Source organism: Papio anubis, chromosome 8 (assembly GCF_008728515.1).
Source record: "Papio anubis isolate 15944 chromosome 8, Panubis1.0, whole genome shotgun sequence".
Lineage (NCBI taxonomy): Eukaryota > Metazoa > Chordata > Mammalia > Primates > Cercopithecidae > Papio > Papio anubis.
In genome coordinates this window covers 137,434,233-137,454,333 of record NC_044983.1, presented here as the reverse complement: position 1 = coordinate 137,454,333, position 20,101 = coordinate 137,434,233, and the positions used below count along the sequence as shown (strand labels likewise).

General features: G+C 60.8%; 1 protein-coding gene across 14 annotated transcripts in view; it reads left to right on the top strand.

Annotated features, from left to right (window-relative positions):
• TSNARE1 (t-SNARE domain containing 1) overlaps positions 1-18,208 on the top strand; it is a 135,438-nt gene extending 117,230 nt beyond the window's left edge. For 7 of the 14 annotated variants that reach the window (XM_031669788.1, XM_031669789.1, XM_021942699.2 and 4 more), the window contains 4 exons: positions 3,451-3,523; positions 6,592-7,056; positions 12,222-12,304; positions 15,956-18,208. In XM_031669788.1, the coding sequence (XP_031525648.1) occupies positions 3,451-3,523; positions 6,592-7,056; positions 12,222-12,304; positions 15,956-16,534 (1,200 nt within the window). In that variant the 3' untranslated portion in view covers positions 16,535-18,208. The other 7 variants (XM_031669791.1, XM_021942700.2, XR_004185963.1 and 4 more) reach the window with 6 other exon arrangements.
• The last annotated feature ends 1,893 nt before the right edge of the window (positions 18,209-20,101 follow it).

The following is a 20,101-nucleotide window of genomic DNA, read 5'->3' as shown; positions in this document are numbered from 1 at the left end:
AGTTATCACTGTTCCTGCTGCTTCTCTCCTGAGTCCAGCAACGAGTGGGCGGGAGCCCCGGCAGCAGCCCCAGCCCAGAGAACACGCCCCCCACCGTCTCCTCTGTCTGTGCGCCTGACATGTCTCTGGTAAGGTTGGTGGGGATCGCAGGTGGCCCTGCCAGTGCCGGCTCCTGTCAGCCACCCTCAGCCCCAGCACTGACTACAAAACGCTTCTGCCCAGGAGGACCTGGGGCCCTGGAGGAGCAAAAGCCCCCTGTGAAGCCAGGCAGCGGCAGTGAGTGTCGGCAACGGGACAGAAAATCACTTCGGCCACTGCGTCTCTGGGCGCCGCCCCCAAAATCTAGAACGCAGGCCATCTGTGCCCTGTGGGTGCCACAGCGTCTCTGCCTATCTTGGGAACACCATGTCCCAGCCCGTGCTTTCGGGGTTATGGAAGTTGACTCTGATGTCATCAGGGAACGCCCAGTGCAGTGGCCATGTACGCACAGAGGCGTGCCTGGAACGATGAGGCGGAGCCTCAGGGACTCACAGCTGCCTGTCTTCCACCCTGCCCCAGCAGCTGGGTGTCCCAGGCCCCTGAAAGGCACTGGACTCGGCCTTGCTCAGCCACACCCCTGCCTGGTATCTCTTACCAAAGCTGCCTCCCCACAGGCCAGGGCAGGGGCTTGGAACCGTGCTTCCCCCCAGGGACACAGTATCGTGCCAGTGCGGCCCTTCTCTGCTCCTGCTCATGGGAAGCTGATTCATTGGTGCACACATTTGAGGCCCATCCCATGCTGGTGGCTGCAGCATGGGAGGTCCTCAAGGGAAGCGCACCGTCCCTGAGATCTGGCCGGGGTCCTGGGTTCCACGTCCTGGAGGGCGGCCCACCGTCCCTGAGATCTGGCCGGGGTCCTGGGTTCCACGTCCGGGAGGGCGGCCTTGGTTGCCGCCCCGTGTTGGTGGTGGTAGTGACTTGGGTTGGAGGCTGTCTCAATGTGGGTTGGATGCGGATTCTAGCATTTTCCAGCTGCGTGTCATTGGGCAGTCACTGACCCTCTCAGTGACTCAGTTTCCGTCTTCCCTGTCAAATGGGGCAATAACAAGTGAGTCACACGCCGTGTGGGGAGATGCTTCTGCCTGTGAAGCCCTTGGGAAGACCCCTGCAAGTCCCTAAGGCCATGAGGCACCAAGACCAGACTCAGGGTGCACCAGGCCTGGGTATGCTCAGTGGCCAGGGTTGAAGTTGGTGGTGGTGGGGTCATGCCTGGCTTCTGACGGGGTCAGGTCTGTAACTGGGAAGCTTGTGGAGATGGGGACCCGCCTGGCTGAGCCATGCTTCATGACCTTGCTGTCCCTGTCGTAGGACGGAGCCTAGGCTTGGTCTCCAGAGCCGGTGGCCTCACTGCAGCAGAAGGTGGTGGTGATGAGAACAGAAACCGGCTTGGGCCAACCCACGCCCATCCTTCCATTTGCTGTTGCCCCCATTGCCGCCGCAGATGCACACCGAAGCCATGACCCCTGGGCCCACCTTCTCGCTACCTTCGCAGCCACTGCCCAGTCCCTGCAGAGTGACCGCCTGCCTCTGTAGCACATTTAAGCCCCAAAATTGAATTGCGGTTGATACCATGTGTCAGTACTAAGATCATGCTAATGGTTTCATTTCCCAGAATACTCCTAAAGAGAAAATGAATTCCCTTGTAACATTTTGCAGTGGGGTGAAATGACCCTCATGGAAATCAATCCCAGCTCTGGAATGAGCTGCTGACTGGATGGGTGTGCCAGGGCAGGGGTCACAGCAGGCCTGAAGGAGCTTCCCCGGGACTTGGCTGGAATCCAGCCATGTGCCAGGCACTGTGTGAGGAGGGTTGGTTTTGTTCAGGTGTTAAGTGAGCAAACCTGGCTTGAGGTGACCAGGCTTTCCCAGGGCCATGCATCGAGCCAACTGAGGAGCCATCCTAGGTGCAGCGTGGCAGTCAGGGAAGGAGTGGGCATCTGGTCAGTGAGCAGGGGTCTGAGTCCCAACTCTTCCCCTTTCTGAGAGGCCCTGGAGGCCATGGGACCACTTGAGCCCCCACTCCCTGCTCTGTTAGATGGATGCTAGGATGCCCCTGGGTGGGTGCCAGGTGTGAAGGGATGGTATGTGCCCTGCCTGAAGCACAACCCCAGTGTGTGCTCTGAGAGTGGCGTGACCACATCCCTTAGGATCATCAGGGCCACTTTACTGGGCAAAAGGAGTTAGGGTGAAGGTAGACAGTATGGAAGATGGAAGAGGCCAGCACAGTATGCCGGGATGGAGGGATACCCCAGAGTCCTCCTGGCCCAAGTTTCTGTTCCTTACTCTGTTCACTAGTTTCGTGGAGCCACTCAGTCCTTGGATAGCAGTGGAGCAACCATCCACCTAGCAGCTCATTGACCTACTCAGCCACCCACCCACCTGTCCATCGTCCGTCCACATATTGTGCATTCACTCTTCCATCCATTCGCCCACTCATCTATCCACCATCATCCATCTATCCCTCATCCATCCATCCATCATCTACCCACCCACCCGCCTATCCACCCATCTACCCACCCATGCACCCATCCACCCATCTGTCCACCCACCCACCCACCCATCCATCCATCTACCCATCCATCCATCCACCCATCCATCCATCCATCCATACACACACACCCCCACCCACCCACCCACCCATCTGTCCAACCACCTATCCACCTACCTACCCATCCATCCACCCACCCACCCACCCATCCATCCATCTACCCATCCATCCATCCACCCACCCACCCATCCATCTACCCACCCATCTATTCATCCACCCACCCATCCACCATTCCATTTGTCCACCCTCCTATTCACCCATCTGTCTGTCATCCTTCCATCTACCTATCCACCCATTTGTCCACTTCTCTGAACCTGTTCGTCCATCTATCCCACTTCTTTAGGATTTGCTGAGCAGTGCCTATGTGCTGGCCCATGCTCAGTGCTGCTACACAGAGAGGGAAAGGCAGACCTTCTGTCCAGGAGCCCTCAGGCAAGTGGGGATGGCGTATCTGCCCTAGACATTCTCTGCTCTCCTGCGGTCAGTCCTTTATGGTGCTGGGATGCCATCCTTCGCTAGACTGCACATCCTGGAGACAGGCCCTGAGACCCAGGGAAGCAACTCACAGCCCCTGGGGCACCTGGAGAGCTTGGGGTTTGGCCTCAAGAGTCAGGAGATGGAGCACTCAGATCCCTGCCCTGTCTCTGGCTTTTGGGGTGACCCTGGGCTTGCCCCTGCCCTTTCTGGGCCCAGTCATGCCTTCTCTCACAGGAATTGGACAGACCAGCTGGTCCCCGGCTGTTCTCTGGTTCCTTGTTCTGCAGGTGCCGCCCGGGTCCGCCCCAGGCTCCGTGGGAACTTTCAGGTGCCCTTGGTGTCTGCCCCACAGCCCTGCTCCTGATGTGGCTGTCTTGTTTCCACAGAGCAACTTGCTGGATGTGAATCAGATCATCAAGGACTTGGCCTCCATGGTGTCAGAGCAAGGAGAAGCTGTCGGTGGGTACCCGCCCCAGCCTCGGGCCACCTGCTGCCCCGAGGGCCTGCCTGCCAGCCCCCAGTCCTCACCCCTTTACCTAAGGGTGGGTGGAGCAGCCTCTAAGAGGAGCCAGGCCCAGGTTGGAGTCCAGGTCGGAGGTTCTGCTCCCTCCCCAACCGCCCTGTCTCCTCCAGCCCCTCAGGAAGGCTAAGGGCAGGGGGAGGCCCACACAGGGTGGCCCTGCTCTGCTCATTGACAGACACTGGCCCTGCTCTGCTCATTGACAGACATTGGCCTCACCTCTGCTGATTGACAGACACTGGCCCTGCTCTGCTCATTGACAGACACTGACCCCGCCTCTGCTCATTGGCAGACACTGGTCTCCACTCATTGACAGACACTCGCCTTCACCCTGCTCATCGACAGACACTGGCTCCATACTCTGCTTATTGACAGACACTGCACCCCCACCGCCCGGCTCATTGACAGACACTGGTCCCTGCTCCCCTCACTGACAGACACTGGCCCCACCTCTGCTCATTGACACTGTCCCCGCCTCTGCTCGTTGACAGACACTAGCCCTGGCTCTGCTCATTGACAGACGCTAGTCCCACCTTTGCTCGTTAACAGACATTGGCTCCGCCTCTGCTCGTTGACAGGCACTGGTCCCGCCTCTGCTTATTGACAGACAGTGGCCTCCCCTCTGCTCATTGACAGACACTGGTCCCGCCTCTGCTTATTGACAGACACTGGCCTCCTCTCTTATTGACAGACACTGGCCGATCTCTGCTCATTGACAGACACTGGCCCCATCTCTGCTCACTGACAGACACTGGCCCCCACCCCGCTCATTGACAGACACTGGCCCCCGCTTTGCTTATTGACAGACACTGGCCCCACCTCTTCTCATTGACAGACACTGACCCCACCTCTTCTCATTGACAGACACTGACCCCGCCTCTTCTCATTGACAGACACTGGTCCCGCCTCTGCTCATTGACAGACACTGGTCCCTGCTCCGCTCATTCATAGACACTAGCTCTCCCCTTGCTCATTGACAGACACTGGCCCCATCGTGATCATTGACAGACGCTGGCCCCTGCTCCGCTCATTAACAGATACTGGCCTCCACGCCTTCGTCCTGGGCCTCTGCCCAGAGACTCCCCACAGTGAGGCTGTTCTGGGGTGGGTAGGGTTGTGAGATTGCAGAGATGTGGAGGCCAGAGCTCTGGTTCTGCTGTGGATGTGCCCGTGCTGGGAAGGGTGTGGGGAGAGCGGCGTGGGAACGTGCAGGCCCGGCCAGGGCACGGTGTCCTGAACTCCCTGCATCTACGAGAAGATGGGATGCACCACAAGCCAGGACACCTCCCGGCCAGAACCGTGGGCCCTCAGCCCTGCGTCCTCTGGAAAAGGAAGTGAAGCAGCAGGGCCTCCCGGGTGCCCAGGGTCAGGCCCTACCTTAGCGCCGGGCTCTATGTGGGGCATGAAGTGGGAGGCCCACAGCCTTGTCCCTTGCCTCTGAGTCCCCGGAGAAGCCCCACCCGTTTGCCGCTGGAGGCCGCCAGCCGAGGACCTGACAGGCAAGAGGTCGGGATGAAGGGGCTGAGCGTGGAGCCAGGGAGGCTGGAGCCTCCATTCAGGAACCCTCACCCAGACAGAAGGGACAGAGGTCACAGTGCCCAGTGACCCCGCCCCGGCCGCCAGCTCCCTAGCGCCCCCACCTGCCTTGGTTGCCCTCTGTCTCCATGGGTTGCCCATGGACCTCCCTAGAGAGATCCTCACCATGAGGTCGAAAAGCTCTGGGTCCCCCTAACCCTGACCCTAACCCCGGGATGGCCGCATCTGGTTCTGACTCCGTGTGCTCTAGCCTCCTCTGCTTGTGGACAGCCAGGGTCCCTCATGTCCTCTTCCTGCTGTAGTCACACAGTGGCCCTGGCCTGCCTGTGCAGCCCCCAACCATGGTGGGGCTCGAGGTTTGCAGGGGCCTTTGAGGGGATGCTGACCTTGCCCCCCTCCCATAGGGACCCCATCCCTGCTGTGTTTTGGTGTCTTCCCCCTCCCACTCGAGGGCTCTGACCCATTGATCCCGCCCTGTCCAGACCTGCTGCTGCCAGGAGCCCTGGCTCCCAGGCTGGCAGGGCAGGGGCCCCCGGCTCTGGCTGAGTATCTCTCTTCCTCAGTTGAGGAAGAGCCAGGCTATCCCTGGTGCCCATAGGCCGCCCCTGGTGCCCACAGGCCTTTGGTTAAAGCATTTGGCTGCCCACCAGGACTCTCGGGCTCTGCCCCACCCACCTACTCTCCCTCTGTGCCCTGGCCAAGCTGTGGCCTCACCTTGGGGCCTGTGCCGAGACCAGCCTCCCGGTCCCTCCTGCTCTGACAACTGGCACTGTGTCCGGAGACCCTCATGCAGCTGGCGTCCTCTTCCCGGGTGCTGTGCTGTGTCCCCAAGAAAAGAGGGACTGAGGCTCAAGCACCCTGCTGCTCCCTGGGATGGGGCTGGGCCAGGCTCGCCCCTCCATCCCCTCGGATCCTGGGCTTCCAGCTGCTCCGTGGCCCCATATGGCGCCTGCTGGGCTGCCCTATCAGTCCCTTACTGCTTCCTCTCCCCAGGACCCTCCTGTCTCCCTGCCCTCCTGCCTTCTCCCCACTGTCAGCTTCCCGAGGTGGCTGTAGCCGCTTCTGCCCCTGGCCAGCTGTCGCAGGCTGGGATATGCTGAGCGTGTGGAGTGCTTTGTCCACTCCAGGTGCCCACCCAGTCCCAGTGACGGGTTCATTGAGGGGGCACTCATGCCAGCAGTTCAGGGAAGGGAGCAGTCGTGGGGAGAGGGACAAACCAGGGCTGACCCGCCACACGTGGTCAGGGCCCCAGGGAGGCCAGAGGGCACCTGCCGGGTGGACAGGCGGGAGGCCTAGAGAGTGGCTGAGACACAAGGGGCCCAGTACAGTGGATGCAGGCTGCCTATGCTGGGTGCCGACGCAAGGCCTGGCCGCTGTGCACAGATGCAAGGCCTGTGGTGACCTGTGACCCCGAACCTGGCTGCTCTCCCCAAGGTCTCTGCCCCCTGCTCAGCCTCTGGTGCCTTTCCAGGGTCCAGCAGCAGCAAAGCTATGTGCCGGCAGAGCTGCAGCCCCGAGCCGGCCACGGTGGCCCTGCTGCCAGGTGCCGGGCCGGGCTCCACGCCCCTGCAGCCAGGCCCCCACTCCCGCACCAAGACACGCAAGCCCAACTTCAGCCCCCAAGAGACGGAGGTGCTGGTGCAGAGGGTGAGGCGCCACTACCCGCTGCTGTTTGGGGCACTGCGGGGCACGCCTGCCCGAAAGCACCGCGTGTGGAGCCGCATCCTGCAGGCAGTGAACGCGCTGGGCTACTGCCGTCGCGACCTGGGTGACCTCAAGCACAAGTGGCGGGACCTGCGAGGCGCTGTGCGCAAGAAGCTGGCAGAGGGGGGCCCCACCCCCGGCCTCATCCTCACGCCGGTGGAGCACATGGTGGCCGAGACGTTTTCTGCCCACGGTCCCCAGGGTGAGGGCCAAGCCACGGAGCCCCTGCCAAGTAAGTGGGCCCTCCCTACAGCCCGCCTCCCTGGGACCACCCTGCCCTGGGGCAAGCAGGGCCGGCAAGTGGGCTGTGAGCTCTCTGCACCAGCTCCCAAGAGGGAGACCCTCTGAGGGAGACCTGGAGGCCCATGGAGATGGCCCACCACCCTCCTGGCCTCTCTTCTTTTAGGTGGGGAAACCAAGGGCTGGGGTCGGGGGGGTTCTGCCTGTCTCTGGAGTGGAAGGGCTGCGGCTCACGCCTGGGGTCCCAGCTCAGGGTCCTCCCGGCATTGCCAAGCATGTGCTGCCAAGGGGCTCAACCATAGGTGCCACCTCGAGCCACGCCCACCGGGTGTCCAGATGGGATGCTGGGGCCTAGTTCCACGTCACTGTTGAGTGGTGAGCACTACCATGGGGAGGGGTCACAAGGTGGCCGCTGGGACCAGTGCCTGGTGGGGACAGAGACGAGGGCAGAGCTCCCCGATGAGCAGCAGCAGCGGGTGCAGCCCTGGGTGCCCTGGTGCCTTCCAAGGCCCCCATCTTGGCCTCTGCCATTCCTGCCTGATGTTGTGTGGCCAGGAGGCCTGTTTGGCCCTGGGTCCCAGCCTGGCCTTCTTCTCCACAGGCAGCCCTCCCCTCCCGAATGCAGTCCAGCAGTGGGCACAGCTGTCCTTAGGCAGCCAGGTCTTCCAAACCAGTGGGTCCCAGCAGGTGAAAGGCCCCACTTTCCCGTGCAGGGCAGCAGGGCCCGGCTGGCCCCAGGGTCTGAAGACAGGGGTGTCTGGGAAGAAGGGCTTCCCTCCACTCTCCCCCAGCCCCGGAGCCCCAGGGTATGGCTGCCATGAGAAGGCAAGGTCAGTCAGCAGGCAGGAGGATCGTTTGCCCGTATGCACCTCCAGCCGATTGGCCCTTGCCACAACCCCCGGGGAGCAGGAGGTGACCTGTCCATTCAGTGGTCACTGTTGAGGAGTTTGGGCAGAGCCAGGGAGGAGCCTGGGCCCCAGCTTGACTCTCCCCCACCCTCTCCCCCATGCTGTGCCTCGCTCTGGCCTGCAGTGGTCTCCCCCTCCTTCTGCAGGCCCTTACCTCTGGGCCCACATGGAAGCCCCACGTGCGGTGCTATCCAGTGACTCTCAGCCTCTCAGGACACGCTGTGCCCCCTTCTGAGCCCACGGGCCCACTCCAGGGACCACCGGAAGCCAGGCATTTCTGTCTGGCTGGGCCTTGTCTGCAGCCCCCAGCTGCCCCCGGCTCTGAGGGTGACGCTGGCTCCGAGGGTGATGCTGGCTCTGTGCCTCCTCCTGCCGCCTCCGTGCCTCCTCCCGCCGCACCTCCTCTCCTCCTCAAGACACCGCGCCAGGAGTTCCTTCGCTGTCCTCCGCATATGGTGGCCCAGCCTTCAAAGCAGAGCCGCGCTGGACTCTCCCCTTCCTGGGAGCTGCTGGAAGGACTTGGGGGATGAAGCCCTGGAAGCAGGACCAGCTCCTTCTTGAGGGCCACAGAGTAGACAGAAGGACTCAGCCTCACTGGACAGGCAGGGGCTGGCCTCAAATGCCCCCACTGGCAGCCATGGTAGAACTTGGAGTTCTGGGGCATCTCAGCTGCTCCTGCTCACAGCGGTGCCTGAGGTTGGGACACCCATGGGCAGAGTGGGCCGGGCTGGTTGAGAGATGCATGTAGACCCAGGGTGCCACCAACCCTGTGGCCGGCCTTGGACAAGGGGCCTGGGCTGTGGGCCTTGTGATGGGGCTTGGGGGATGGGCCTGGTCAGTGGGCCTCATGATGGGGTGGGGCTGGAGGAGGACCTGGGTCCTCCTCTCAGGCCTGTGCAGGCCAAGGGTGGCTGCATCCACCCCCAGGGAGGCCACATTGTGTCCTGCAGGGCAGGTTCTTGCAGCCCAGGATTCTATGGGCAGAGGCAGACCTGGTTTGGGGGTGCTTCACAGCAAGGGTGGACATGTGGTATGGGACTGAGAAGGAAGGGCCTAGCAGGGGTAGCACTGGTGTGGCCCGAGTGCTTAGTTCTTTTCTGCAAGTCCCCAGCCCTGGAGGCTGCAGGAACTCAGGTTTGCTCACCCTGTGGTTCCCTGCCCTAGACTGAGGCCCAGCCTCAACTTCTGTGACCCCTGATGGATCAGCCACTCCAGGTCCGCTGGACGCTGGGCTCACCTCCATCAGGGGAGTCTTTGGTGCCTGTGGGCTACTCTGAGTGACCTGCCCTGCTGCTGACAGCAACTGACATGTGTTGAATTCCTGAGCGAGAGAGTGCTTGGGACAGGGCTGGACTTCCCCTTGTGGGCACCGAGGCAGGGAGAGGGAAGTGGCTGCCAAGCCTGATGGCAGGATAGGGGCATCCCAGCTGCAGGCCCAGGTGTCCTGAGCTGGCCATGCTTTCCGCTCTGCAGCAGCACTGCCCGGGGCTTGGGCAGGGCCAGGCCTGCAGGGCTGATCACGGCTGTGGGGCTGGGGGCAGTGATTTGACACAGTGCATGGGGGTCTTCCACAGGGGTCCCTGTGCCCTGAGGCCGCTGGGCAGGCAGTTTCCTTTGAGGTGTGTGTCCTGCTCTGCGAGCGTCTGGGAAGGGCGGCACCAAAGGCTGCTCTCTTTGGCCCCTGGAGGCCTGATCTAGTGCTTGGGTATCCCTTGGACTTTTGGATCTCGGGGATCTGCAAGGGGCCCCCGTGGAGCACCCCCTGTGTTGGGAGGGGCAGGTGCCCAGGGCCTGTGGCTCTGCAGGGCTGACCGCACAGACCGGGAGTCTCCCAAGACCTGGCAAAGCCACCGGGCCCAGGGCTGATGGCCGATGAAGTATTGGAGTGTCGCTCAGTACCACAGGGCCCACGCACCGAACCTGTCCTCACCCCACAAGCAACACGGGGCTGCACAGCGCCAGGAGCACAGGAGCAGCCTCCCTCCCCTTGTGCATCTCTGCACACCACCCTGGGGCGGGACATGGCGTGCCCACCTGGCAGCCTGGGCGCTAAGGGAGATGTTTGCTGGCTGCGGAGCTGGGCAGTGGTTGTGTGATGTGTCTTGAATGTGGGCAGTGCCACGCTGGCTAATGCTCCCTGGACCGCCCTGGGTCTGTGGCCCGCACATGCAGCTCTGGAGCAGCAGGACTTCAGCCGCGTTCTGAGGGTGGGTCTCCAGGTCACATACTACGATCAGAGTCCCCAGGGCCAGGGCTTGGTGTAGAGCAGGATTGGGCACCGACTGAGTCCAAGGATGGGGTCCAGGGCTTGGCTGAGGCTGCCTGTGGTCACGGGGCAGAGAAAGTGTCCAGCCAGGGCACGTGGCCTGTCCAGCACCAGCTGTGTTAGCCCAGACCACCATGGCCTGCCTGTCTCTGCTGGCAAATGCTCTCCAGTGTCCACATTCACCTCTCAGCGACAGAAGCGAGGCCAGGCTGTTGCCCCTGCAGGTGTAAAGTGGATCCTTTGCATGTGAGCAGGGCATTGCCCGGGCCCAGGCTAGCGCCTCCTCCCTGGCAGGCTGGTCCCTCCTGGGTGGCAGTTGTAGGGGGATCTGTCCCACCTCTGGCCCCATCTTCCTTCCCTCTCCTCCTCCATTGGCCGAGAGGGTCGTGACCCTAATGTGGCAGGACATAGAGAGCCGATTTCATTTGGGGGCTGTTTGCATGTGAGCAAAGGGGTGCTCTGCTCCAGGAGTGGCTGAGGGCATCACCCATACCCGCCCTCTCCTGGCTTTGGCTCCTGTGCAGAAGCCTGGCTCTCCCCTCCCTGGCTGGGGCAGGAGCCCCCAGATGCGGCGATCAGGGCATGTCTGTGAGTGCTTGCGGCTCCACTAGGGTCCTGGGCTGGGGGCCAGGGTGGGGTGGAGCTGGTGACCAAGGGATCAAGGATCCCTGTGAGGCCTGGGTGGGGGCTTCTGAAGGCAGGGCTCGTGGCTTCTACCTCCTGCCCGGGGGGCTTGCAGAGATGGAGCCACAGTTCCGTGATGAAAGCAGGGACGGTGGGCAGTGGCCTTGTCTTTCTGAGGACCCTCCTCCCTCAGAACCAGTCCTGCCAGGCCGGAGGCGATGCTGTGCCTGGCAGCAGTCCCTGTGGTTGTAACGGCTCCTCTATCCCAGGCCTTAAGACTCCTAAGGCTCAGTCAGCTCAGGCCCGTGCCCAGGTGGGCATTGCAGGTGCACAGTTTCTTTAGGTGTCCTGCCTCCCAGGCTCTTCTCCAGTTGCCTCATTGGAGGCAGGCCTTGCAGGGAACCTCCCTCCGGGAAGAAGGCTTGCCCGTGCTTGTGTTTGCATCTGGCTCTGTTGCAGACCCAGGCTGCACCCGCAGTCCTGGTGCCCAGGTGGCACGTGTCCTTCCCTTGGGTGGAAGAGAATGCTGAGCACCAGGGGCTGCCCAGGTTGAGCACCTGTGTTCAGGCCCTGCTCCTGTGGGGGGCGATGCCTTCGCCGCTCACTGCCGCGAGCCCACAGCCAGCCCTGCATTCCTTGTGGGCCAAGGACGGCTTAGGTGCGTGTAGCACCTGGTACTGCCATTTTGCTGCTGGCGGGGTGGTGTGGAATCTTCCGGATCCCTGGGGCTGCCCCAGTCCTGGTCTGGTGTCTCCTGTGAGCCCTGCTAATGTGGCTGCCCCGGGCGGCACTGCTGCAGCCCTAGCTCGGCTTTGCGCCGGCTCCTGTGAGCCCCGCACGGTGGCACAACTTTCTGATCAGCTTCCTGAGCTGAGTCAAGGGCCAGTGTGTGTGGCCAACCAGAGCCCTGTGCTTGCAGACCCAGTCTCCATCGGCCCAGTCACAGCTCCACAGACATTAAGGCAGGGGCTCTGCCCCTTCAGAGAGGGCCGTGGCCACAGTGGAGGGGCCTGCCCAGTCAGGGTCATGACAGAGCAGGACTTGACCCCAGCCCTGACCTCCCCTTGCCACTCCCACCCTTTCCGGGGTGGGCTCTTCCTGCCCCACCCGGTGTGGGCACTGAGGAGTCCCCTTCCCTGGGCCACCTCCAGGTTTCCGTTCTAATGTCATTGCTACTCACTGCCCATACCACGCAGAGCCCTCAGGGCATGTCTGGCAGCCCAGCACCCATCCCTGCAGCCTCCGCTCCTCTGGAGGCCCTGGGCTCAGGCTCCCCTGGGCTCGCCTTTCTGGGGTGCCCTCAGGGCAGGGGCGGCTGGGCTTCCATCTGTAATTGCCTTCTGTTGTCTTGATTTGCAGATAGTATTGAAGCCAGCCTTGAGGCTGCGTCCTCGCATGCGGAGGCAGCCCGCCAGCTCCTGGCTGGAGCCAGCCGGCACCAAGTAAGTCCGTGTGAGGGCCACAGTGCCCGGCCGGCCCGGCCTCCGTCCCCTGTCCTCCAACCCTCCCTCTGTCTGTCTGGAGGGGCCCAGGCCCTGCCCTGTGCCTGGGAGAGGCCTGCCTACAGGCCTCCTCTGAACCAGTCCACTACCCGTGCCCTGGGGGCTCTGGGAGTGGCGGGGTTGCAGCAGCAGTGGTCTGCGTGGTGCCCACAGCAGTCGGCACCGTCTCCTCTCTTGTGTGCACCACGCCGCCCTCTCCCATGAATCCCGAGTGCAGCCGGTGGGAGGGCCTTTGGGGCCTTCCCGCTCCACCTCCTGTGCTGATGCTGGCATGCGGCTCAGTGTCCATCCTGGGGCTGGGGACTGTGGAGGGGACTTTGTGGTTGGGGCATGTCAGTGGCTCAGAGAGAACAAGAAAGCTCAGGCCTTTATTTTCTTGAAGTGGGACTTGGAGCTGCCTTGAGGACCAGCCACTCACTGGGCCTTGTTGCTGACTTGTGGTCACCACAGGAGGACCTGAGAGATCAGGCTGGCTGGCGACTGTGGCCCAGCTGAGATGGAGGCCCAGCCACTGTCTTCCCCTCACCGTCTCTGTCCCCATTGTGGCCTGGTGCTCCCCACTGGCCCTGACAGGCAGAGATGACCAGAACCTGTTCCTCAAGGAGTCCCAGGGGCCAGGCAGGCTGGACATTAAGTCCAGCAAGGTGAGGGTGGCATGGGCCACTGTGGGAGCGCAGAAGGCCCTGGGCCAGCTGGGGCCAGGAGAGCACATACTCTTGACGGCGAAGCAGGGGCAGTACTGGCAGACGGGATGGTGGAGTGTGTGAGGCCGGGGTCCGGGAGAGTCTGACGAGCCCAGGACATCACAGGCAGGTGTGATGAGAGAGGAGCCACATCCCCAGGACGCTGGGATATCACGGCTGTGCCCGCAGAGGGTCCTCAGTTGCCTCGGGGTGCAGGAGGGAAAGAGGTCCTGACTGGAACCACGCAAGGGCCTGACTGGGTGGAGAATGAGGGGAAAGGCTAAGGCCGCCTTGAGCTTCCCTAACGGGGCCCAGTCCGGGCACCGCCGCCAGGGGAGTGTGTGGTAACGGCGAGGCTGGGCCTACTTTGGGCCTCCCTGTTTCTGTCGGGGGCCATCAGACTCAGGTCGGGGTCACTAAGGGTTGGCCCCTGGTGACAGCTGGTGAACGCCAGGCCGGGAGACAAGACCTGGAGAAGCTGTGCCAAGGTCATCTGCAGGATGGTGTCAGAGGCAGGGCTGGGGCTGGGTCTCCTGGCGCCAGCTCTGGGCTGTTTGACCTTGGCCCTTGGCCCGCCACCTCTAGCCGTTGAGGGCAGCTAGGCCCAGGGGCCTCCAGGAGGCAGAAGGTGGAGGCTCTGGTGATGGGCTAGGCGGACTCGCCAGAAACTCAGGGCCACACCACGCAGAGGGCCTCGTTTCAAGAGGAAAGCAGCCAGCCAGCAAGATGACCCCTCCTGAGCACCCTGGGACCACCTGGTCAGAAGCAGCGCTGATGCCTGGGACAGCAGGAGGACGATGGGACAGTGAGGAAGAGGAGGAGGAGAAGGAGGAGGAGGAAAGGAGGGCGGTGGCAACTGGACCAGCCACCTGTGCCGTGGACGCCCTGCTGCATTCCCAGTGAGCCTGTGGGCTTGGTCCTGGCAGAGCAGGCACCCTCCACACTGCAGAGGAGGTGGGCAGGGCTTAGGCCCAGGAGGCGGCCATGAAGTCACCCCTGTGTAGACTGTCCTGCTCCTGCCCCCAGGGGGACTCACCAGGGAGTGTCAGGGAGGGACGAGGTGTCTGTGAAGTCGCCTCTGCATAGAGTGTCCTGCTCCCACCTGCAAGGGGCCCTCCCCACGGTTTGTCAGGGAGGGACGTTTGTTCACCCATTCTCCACACCCAGGGAACTGGGAGGGTCAGAGATCCCAAACCGAGAGACTGTGAAGCCAGGCCTTTAATTTGCAGACTGCGAATTTGAGGCCTGCAGAAGAGACGGTGTTTTCTAGGGTCGCACAGCTACTGAGACCAAGCCGAGCTGGCCTTGGAGCCCACCTCTGCTGTGTCTCACGTTCAGGCCTCTTCATGTTGCCCTAGGGAAGCTTGACCCTCTTGTCTTCCTGGGGACATTCACTTCGGTGGATGGGTACCTGATGGACAAGGGCATGGCCAGACGGATGATTGGAAGAATGGATGCATGTGTGGATGGATGGAAGGAGGAAGGTGTAGATGGGCGGGTGGATGGAAGGAGGAAGGTGTAGATGGGCGGGTGGATGGAAGGAGGAAGGTGTAGATGGGCGGGTGGATGGAAGGGAGGAGAGGTGTAGACATAGAAATCAATCGATCAGCGAAATCTCATCCATAAATCGATCGGCATCGATCAGCAAATCGTCAGCGGCGAAGAAAAGATAAAATGATCATCATCGTCGGTAAATCGTCGGCGTCATAAATCAGCGTCGCTCGTCGTCGTCGGCGTCAATCGGGCGCATCGTCGATCGAAATCGATCAGCGCGTCGTCAGAAATCATCGATCGGCATCTCCTCGGCTCATCAATCAGCGCTCGCTCATCGATCAACGCGAAATCATTCAGCATAATCGATCAGCGGCAATCAATCACCAATCAGCGGCAATCGATCAATCAATCATCGATCAATCGATCAACAATCAATCGATCTCGGCTAATATCACCAATCGATCGGCGGCATCCTCATCAATCATCTTCAGTCGGCGCGTCGTCAACAAATCGATGTCCGGCGAAGAAAAATCATCAAACGTCCAATGTCCGGAAATCGTCAGGCAATCTCGAAATCAGAAAAATCGATCATCAATCGTCAGCGCGTCATCCAATCATCGTCGATCAGCGCAATCCTCGCTCGCTTCATCACTAAATGTCGATCAGCATCATCAGAAATGAACCAATCGTCAGCGCGTCCCTCATCAGCAAATCATCGATCTTTGCATCTCGATCAGCAAAATCCTCATCGATCAGCGGCATCTCGGCATCAGCTCATTGTCGATGGAAGGAAAATTAACAAACAGGCAAGTGGATCATTAGAAGAAGAGTCTCGTCGGCGGGAGAAGTGGATATGAAGTGGATAGAAGGAGGAAAATTTCGTCGACAGGTAAGCTGGGTGGATGGACAGACGTAAGATGCATGGGTGAGTAGACGGATGGATGGATGAATAGAAGGAAGAGGAGGTTGGAAGGGGATGGCTGGACAGTGATGAACAGATAGGTGGACAGATGGATGAGTGGACAAGGCAGGCCCGTCCGTGTGGAGGAATAGACACTGGGTAGCAGGATGGCGGGTAGACCAGAGGGCAGGCGGACGAGCGGACGGAGCACAAGGGAGTCAGTGGGCGGATGCATACAAGTGGTGCTGTGGTGGGTGGGCACGTAGGCTTTGCACTTGGACAGGCTGTGGCTTCAGTCCCAGCACTACTAGAGTAAATGTGCCCACGTCTCTGGGTCTGTTTCCTCATCTCTCAAACAACGGGTGCAACTCCCACTGCAGATGGAGCATCGTGAGACCCAAACAGCTCCGAGTGCAGAGGCCTCACATGGGCACTGTCCCTGCGCCGTGCTCACCCCCCAGATCACTGGGTTTTGGACATGCAGGCTGACATTTCCCTGTCTCCCTCTGTTAGCCGATGAGGAGGACGAGACCCCCAGCTGCTTGTGGCTGCCCCTGCGGACCCTGGAAGGGCCCAGCCCGCCTGAACCTGACCGCCTGGACTTACAAGGAGTCTTCCATGCACCCACCTCCTCACCCTCCCCACCTGCTTCCCCAGCCTCCACCCCACCAGCAACCACACTCATGGGGTCCTTCCAGCCTTCCCTGCCCTCTTCAGCGCCAGCACCTCCCTTGCCCTCCAGGAGGACCCCAGTGGCAGCCTCTGAAACGTCCGTGTTTGAGCAGCGACTGCTGGACTCCCACCGGCGGCAGGGTGCCCTGCTCTCCTCCTGGGCCCAACAGCAGAGCACACTCATGGCCCAGCAGAACCTGCTGCTGCAGCAGCTGGCTGAGCAGAGCCAGCGTCTGGCCGATGGTGTGGAGGCCCTCAACCGGACCCTCGAGAGGCTGGTGGAAGCACGCCCCGCCAGGGAAGCCTCACCCTCACTCCGGGACACTGGTCGTGCCGGTGGAGTGGCCCAGGGGCCTGCTGGAGGCTCCCAGGACAGCCCCCAGGGTGCCCACTCGGGGCTCGAGGTCTTCTCAGGGATGATCTTGAAGGTGGAGGAGGAGATATAGGGCCAGTCGGGGGTGCTAGCAGAGCCAGAGGGCAGGAGCAGGGCCTCCGGTCTTTCCCCTGCTGAGTCCAGGCAGGGGAGAGGTGCAGTGACTGGGTCTCCAGGGCGCCGGGACAGCTCGAGTCCAGGAGACCGGAAGGATGAGAGGACGTGGGCTGTGTACCTGTGGTGCTGCGTCCTTGCCATTGCCTGTGGAGTGTGGTGACCTGCAGGGAAAGTCTGCAGAGAGCCGACCTGTGGGGCCCAGTGGACCAGGTCTACTCAGGGATGATGCTGTTGGAGGCTCCAACCCCGTGTGGCAGTGGCTGTGAAGTCTGCAGCCAGCGCCCCAGCAGGCAGCTGGAGGCAGGGGAGGTGGGGAAGATGCACTTCCGGGCCCCCGGCTCACTGGAGCTCTGGAAAGGATGGCTTGGCCAGGCCCTAAAAAGGTCCCGACTGTGATCTGGCGTGACTCCTGAAAGCCCCTGTCCCCTTCATGGGCGTGTACACTCGGAGGCCAGGGCTCCTGTGTCTTACCTGATTCTGGCCCAGGGGAACCGCATCCCATGAGCCTGGAATAATTTCTCTCCGATTTTCTATGTTATTATAAATACATAAAGCTCTATATATATCTATACCCATATATTACTTGGTACTGTATGGGGCTGGGATGATGTTTTGTACTTGTAGATTTTTCTTGCAAAAAGTATTTTTTTACATAAGCATGAAATAACAAAGCAGCAGCAGTGCGGCTGCCGAGGAGTACATGAGTTGGAGCCTGCTCCTCGGGCCTGGCGGGCCCCGCTGCTTTCAGCCTCCCTGCGGGGGTCTGGGCACGTCCCTGCATCTTCAGATCCTCTTCCTCCATTACTTCCTTTGACTCTTGGGAGATCCCTCGGCGGGGCTGCCCCATCTCCAGTCCCTGCACAGCAGGGCACAGTCTGCAGCCCCCCCAGCCTGGGCAGCTGTTGGGAGCGAGCAGGAGCAGGAGGCGGGACCAGCCTGGGCCTTGACTGGTCTGGGGCCTCCAGCCGCGCCCTCTGCGGCCCCTGCCTGGCTCCCAGGGCCCAAAGCCTGTCCCAGGAGCAAGATGCTGGCTGACTGGCCTGAGTGGGAAGCATGCTGGTCCCAGCAGCTTCTGGGGAAGCTCTGGCACAGCCAGGAGTCAAGACTGTAGCGTCCCTGAGAGCAGGGAGAGGGGCCTTTTCCTCATTTCGCATTTTTCCGTGGCGCCAGCAGTGTGTCAGTAACTCTTGTCTGTGAAAGAACCTGAGGTGTAGCCACATGTCCAGCTGCCTTCCGCGCACACCTGACCTCCCTCCAGGCTACCCCCTCTGTAGGTGCACATGGTTCTGCTGTTGGTTCTAGGCGGGGCCTCCACTCTGATGGTTCCACTCGGGAAAGCTGGCTTTATCCTGCAAAACCAGCTGACCTCAGTCCCTCCACCTCCAAGAAGCCGCTCTAGATCTTCATTCTGGGTTCTTGTCCACTAAAAATGCCCACCATGGGCTGGGCACAGCGGCTATGCCTGTAATCACAGCACTTCGGGAGGCTGAGGCAGGGAGATCGCTTGAGGCTAGGAGTCCGAGACCAGCCTGGGCAACAGCAAAACCTTGCTTCTACAAAAAATAAAGTTCAATCAATAAAGATACCCAGCACGGCTAACGGTGGCCTCGTATGGTCGTGTGTATTTTCTGTCTTGCGTTACAGTCTTAACCTGGATACAGCCTCTACTCTGGTCCTAGCTGAGCCCCAACCTTCACCCCACACTGTGTCCTGCCTGCAGTTGCATGTTGAGCCTTGAACCTGGTCACACACTGAGCCCTGATCCTGGTCCTGAACTATGTCCTGACCCCAGTTACACATGGAGCATTGGTGCTGGTCACTGACTTAGCCCTGATCCTGGTGACAGACCTGGCCCTGATTCTGATCACACACTGAGCCTGATCCTAATTACACACTAAGCTCTGGCCCCAGCCCTAACCCTGGTCAGTCCAGGCATCTTCTGGGAGTATCCTCTGGGCTGAGCCCTTACTAAGTGCTGAGGATACAGAAGCAACCAAGTCAGACTTGGGGCCTCTCCTTCCCGAGCTTAGCATGTGCTACAGAAAACATACACTAAGCAAGTCAATACATATTTGATGAAAGTTATTTTGTGTATCAGTTAAAAATCGATATAACTGCATTTGGTAGGAAACAGAGAATAGTGTGTCTTAGAGTGGACAGGCGTCATGGCTCCTGTGTCACAGACATCGGTGACCTGGAGCTGGCAAGGCAGGGCCACAGTCCTCAGAGGTCTAGCTGTCACTGCTTTTGAGGCAGGAGTCACAGCTGTGCTCCCAGGCTGGAGTGCAGTGCGTGATCTCGGTTCACTGCAAGCTCCGCCTCCCGGGTTCACGCCATTCTGCCGCTCAGCCTCCCAGAAGTAGCTGAGACTACAGGCCAGCCACCACGCCCGGCTAGTTTTTGTATTTTTAGTAGAGGCGGGGTTTCACCATGTGTGGATGGTCTCTGGCCTGCGTGATCCCACCCTTTTCGGCCTCCCAAAAGTGCTGGGTTGCAGGCTTGAGCCGCAGCCCGGCCTCTAGCTGTCTCTTTCTGCTCCCTTCTCTGCCATGGCCCTCATGGCCCAGGATGGCTGCAGAACTCCCCCCCCCGTCACACTCGTGTTCCAGGTAGCAGGGTGTAGGGAAGGAATGGAGGAAGGTCACACATACTCCCTTGAAGGAGATCTCTGCCTGCATCTCAGCCCACTGACTGGGAGTTAGATGCCCACATTTCGTTGCCTTAGAAGCTGGGAAACACAGCTTCAGCCCCAAATGGGGATTTTGTTACTAAAACGGAAGGGACTGGATGCTGGGGAATGGAATGCAAGAAGCACAGCCCCCGAGGTGAGCAGTGTGAGACCGGATGCTTGGCGTGCAATCTGCCAGGCTGGGGCACTGAAAGAGCTGGGATTGCACAGTCTAGAGTGTCAGGAGCTTCCCTGCAGGATGGACAGCAGAGGCCTCCAAGGTGATTTGGCAGTAATCACTGCAGCCAGTGAGGGGCAGGGAGAGCCGGCTCCACCTCTGCTTTGTGGCTGAGGAGCAGAGACTCGAGAACTTAGGGGCAGAATGGGCGAGTCCTGGTCCATGTGTCTCCACAGTGCACGCGTGCCCTTTGCACTCTAGGACAGTTTCCTAAGAGCCGCTCAGATGCCGAGAGGCCAGGCAGGAGCATGGCCAGGACAGCAGATGGCTGTCCATAAGGCTCCGTCATCCAGCCAGGGTACGGAATGGCAGGCGGCACGCAGGGAGGGCAGAGGCCATGCCTGGTCTTGAGGGCAGCGTGTTTCTGGATGAAAGGAGAACCAGGAGGGTCCAGGAGTGTCACCCTCAGACCTGGGCCTGAAAACCCCTTCTCTTGGATGTGGGCCGGGGGGGCCCTGAGGTTTGCCAGGAAGGAGACTGTGGTCTTGGCTTCAACGGGAGCCCGTCAGGATCAGAGCTTTTGAGGAAGGAATGCTCTTAGCAAGCGTGTGAGACAAGTGAGACAGAGGCAGCCAGGAGGACCTCGACCTG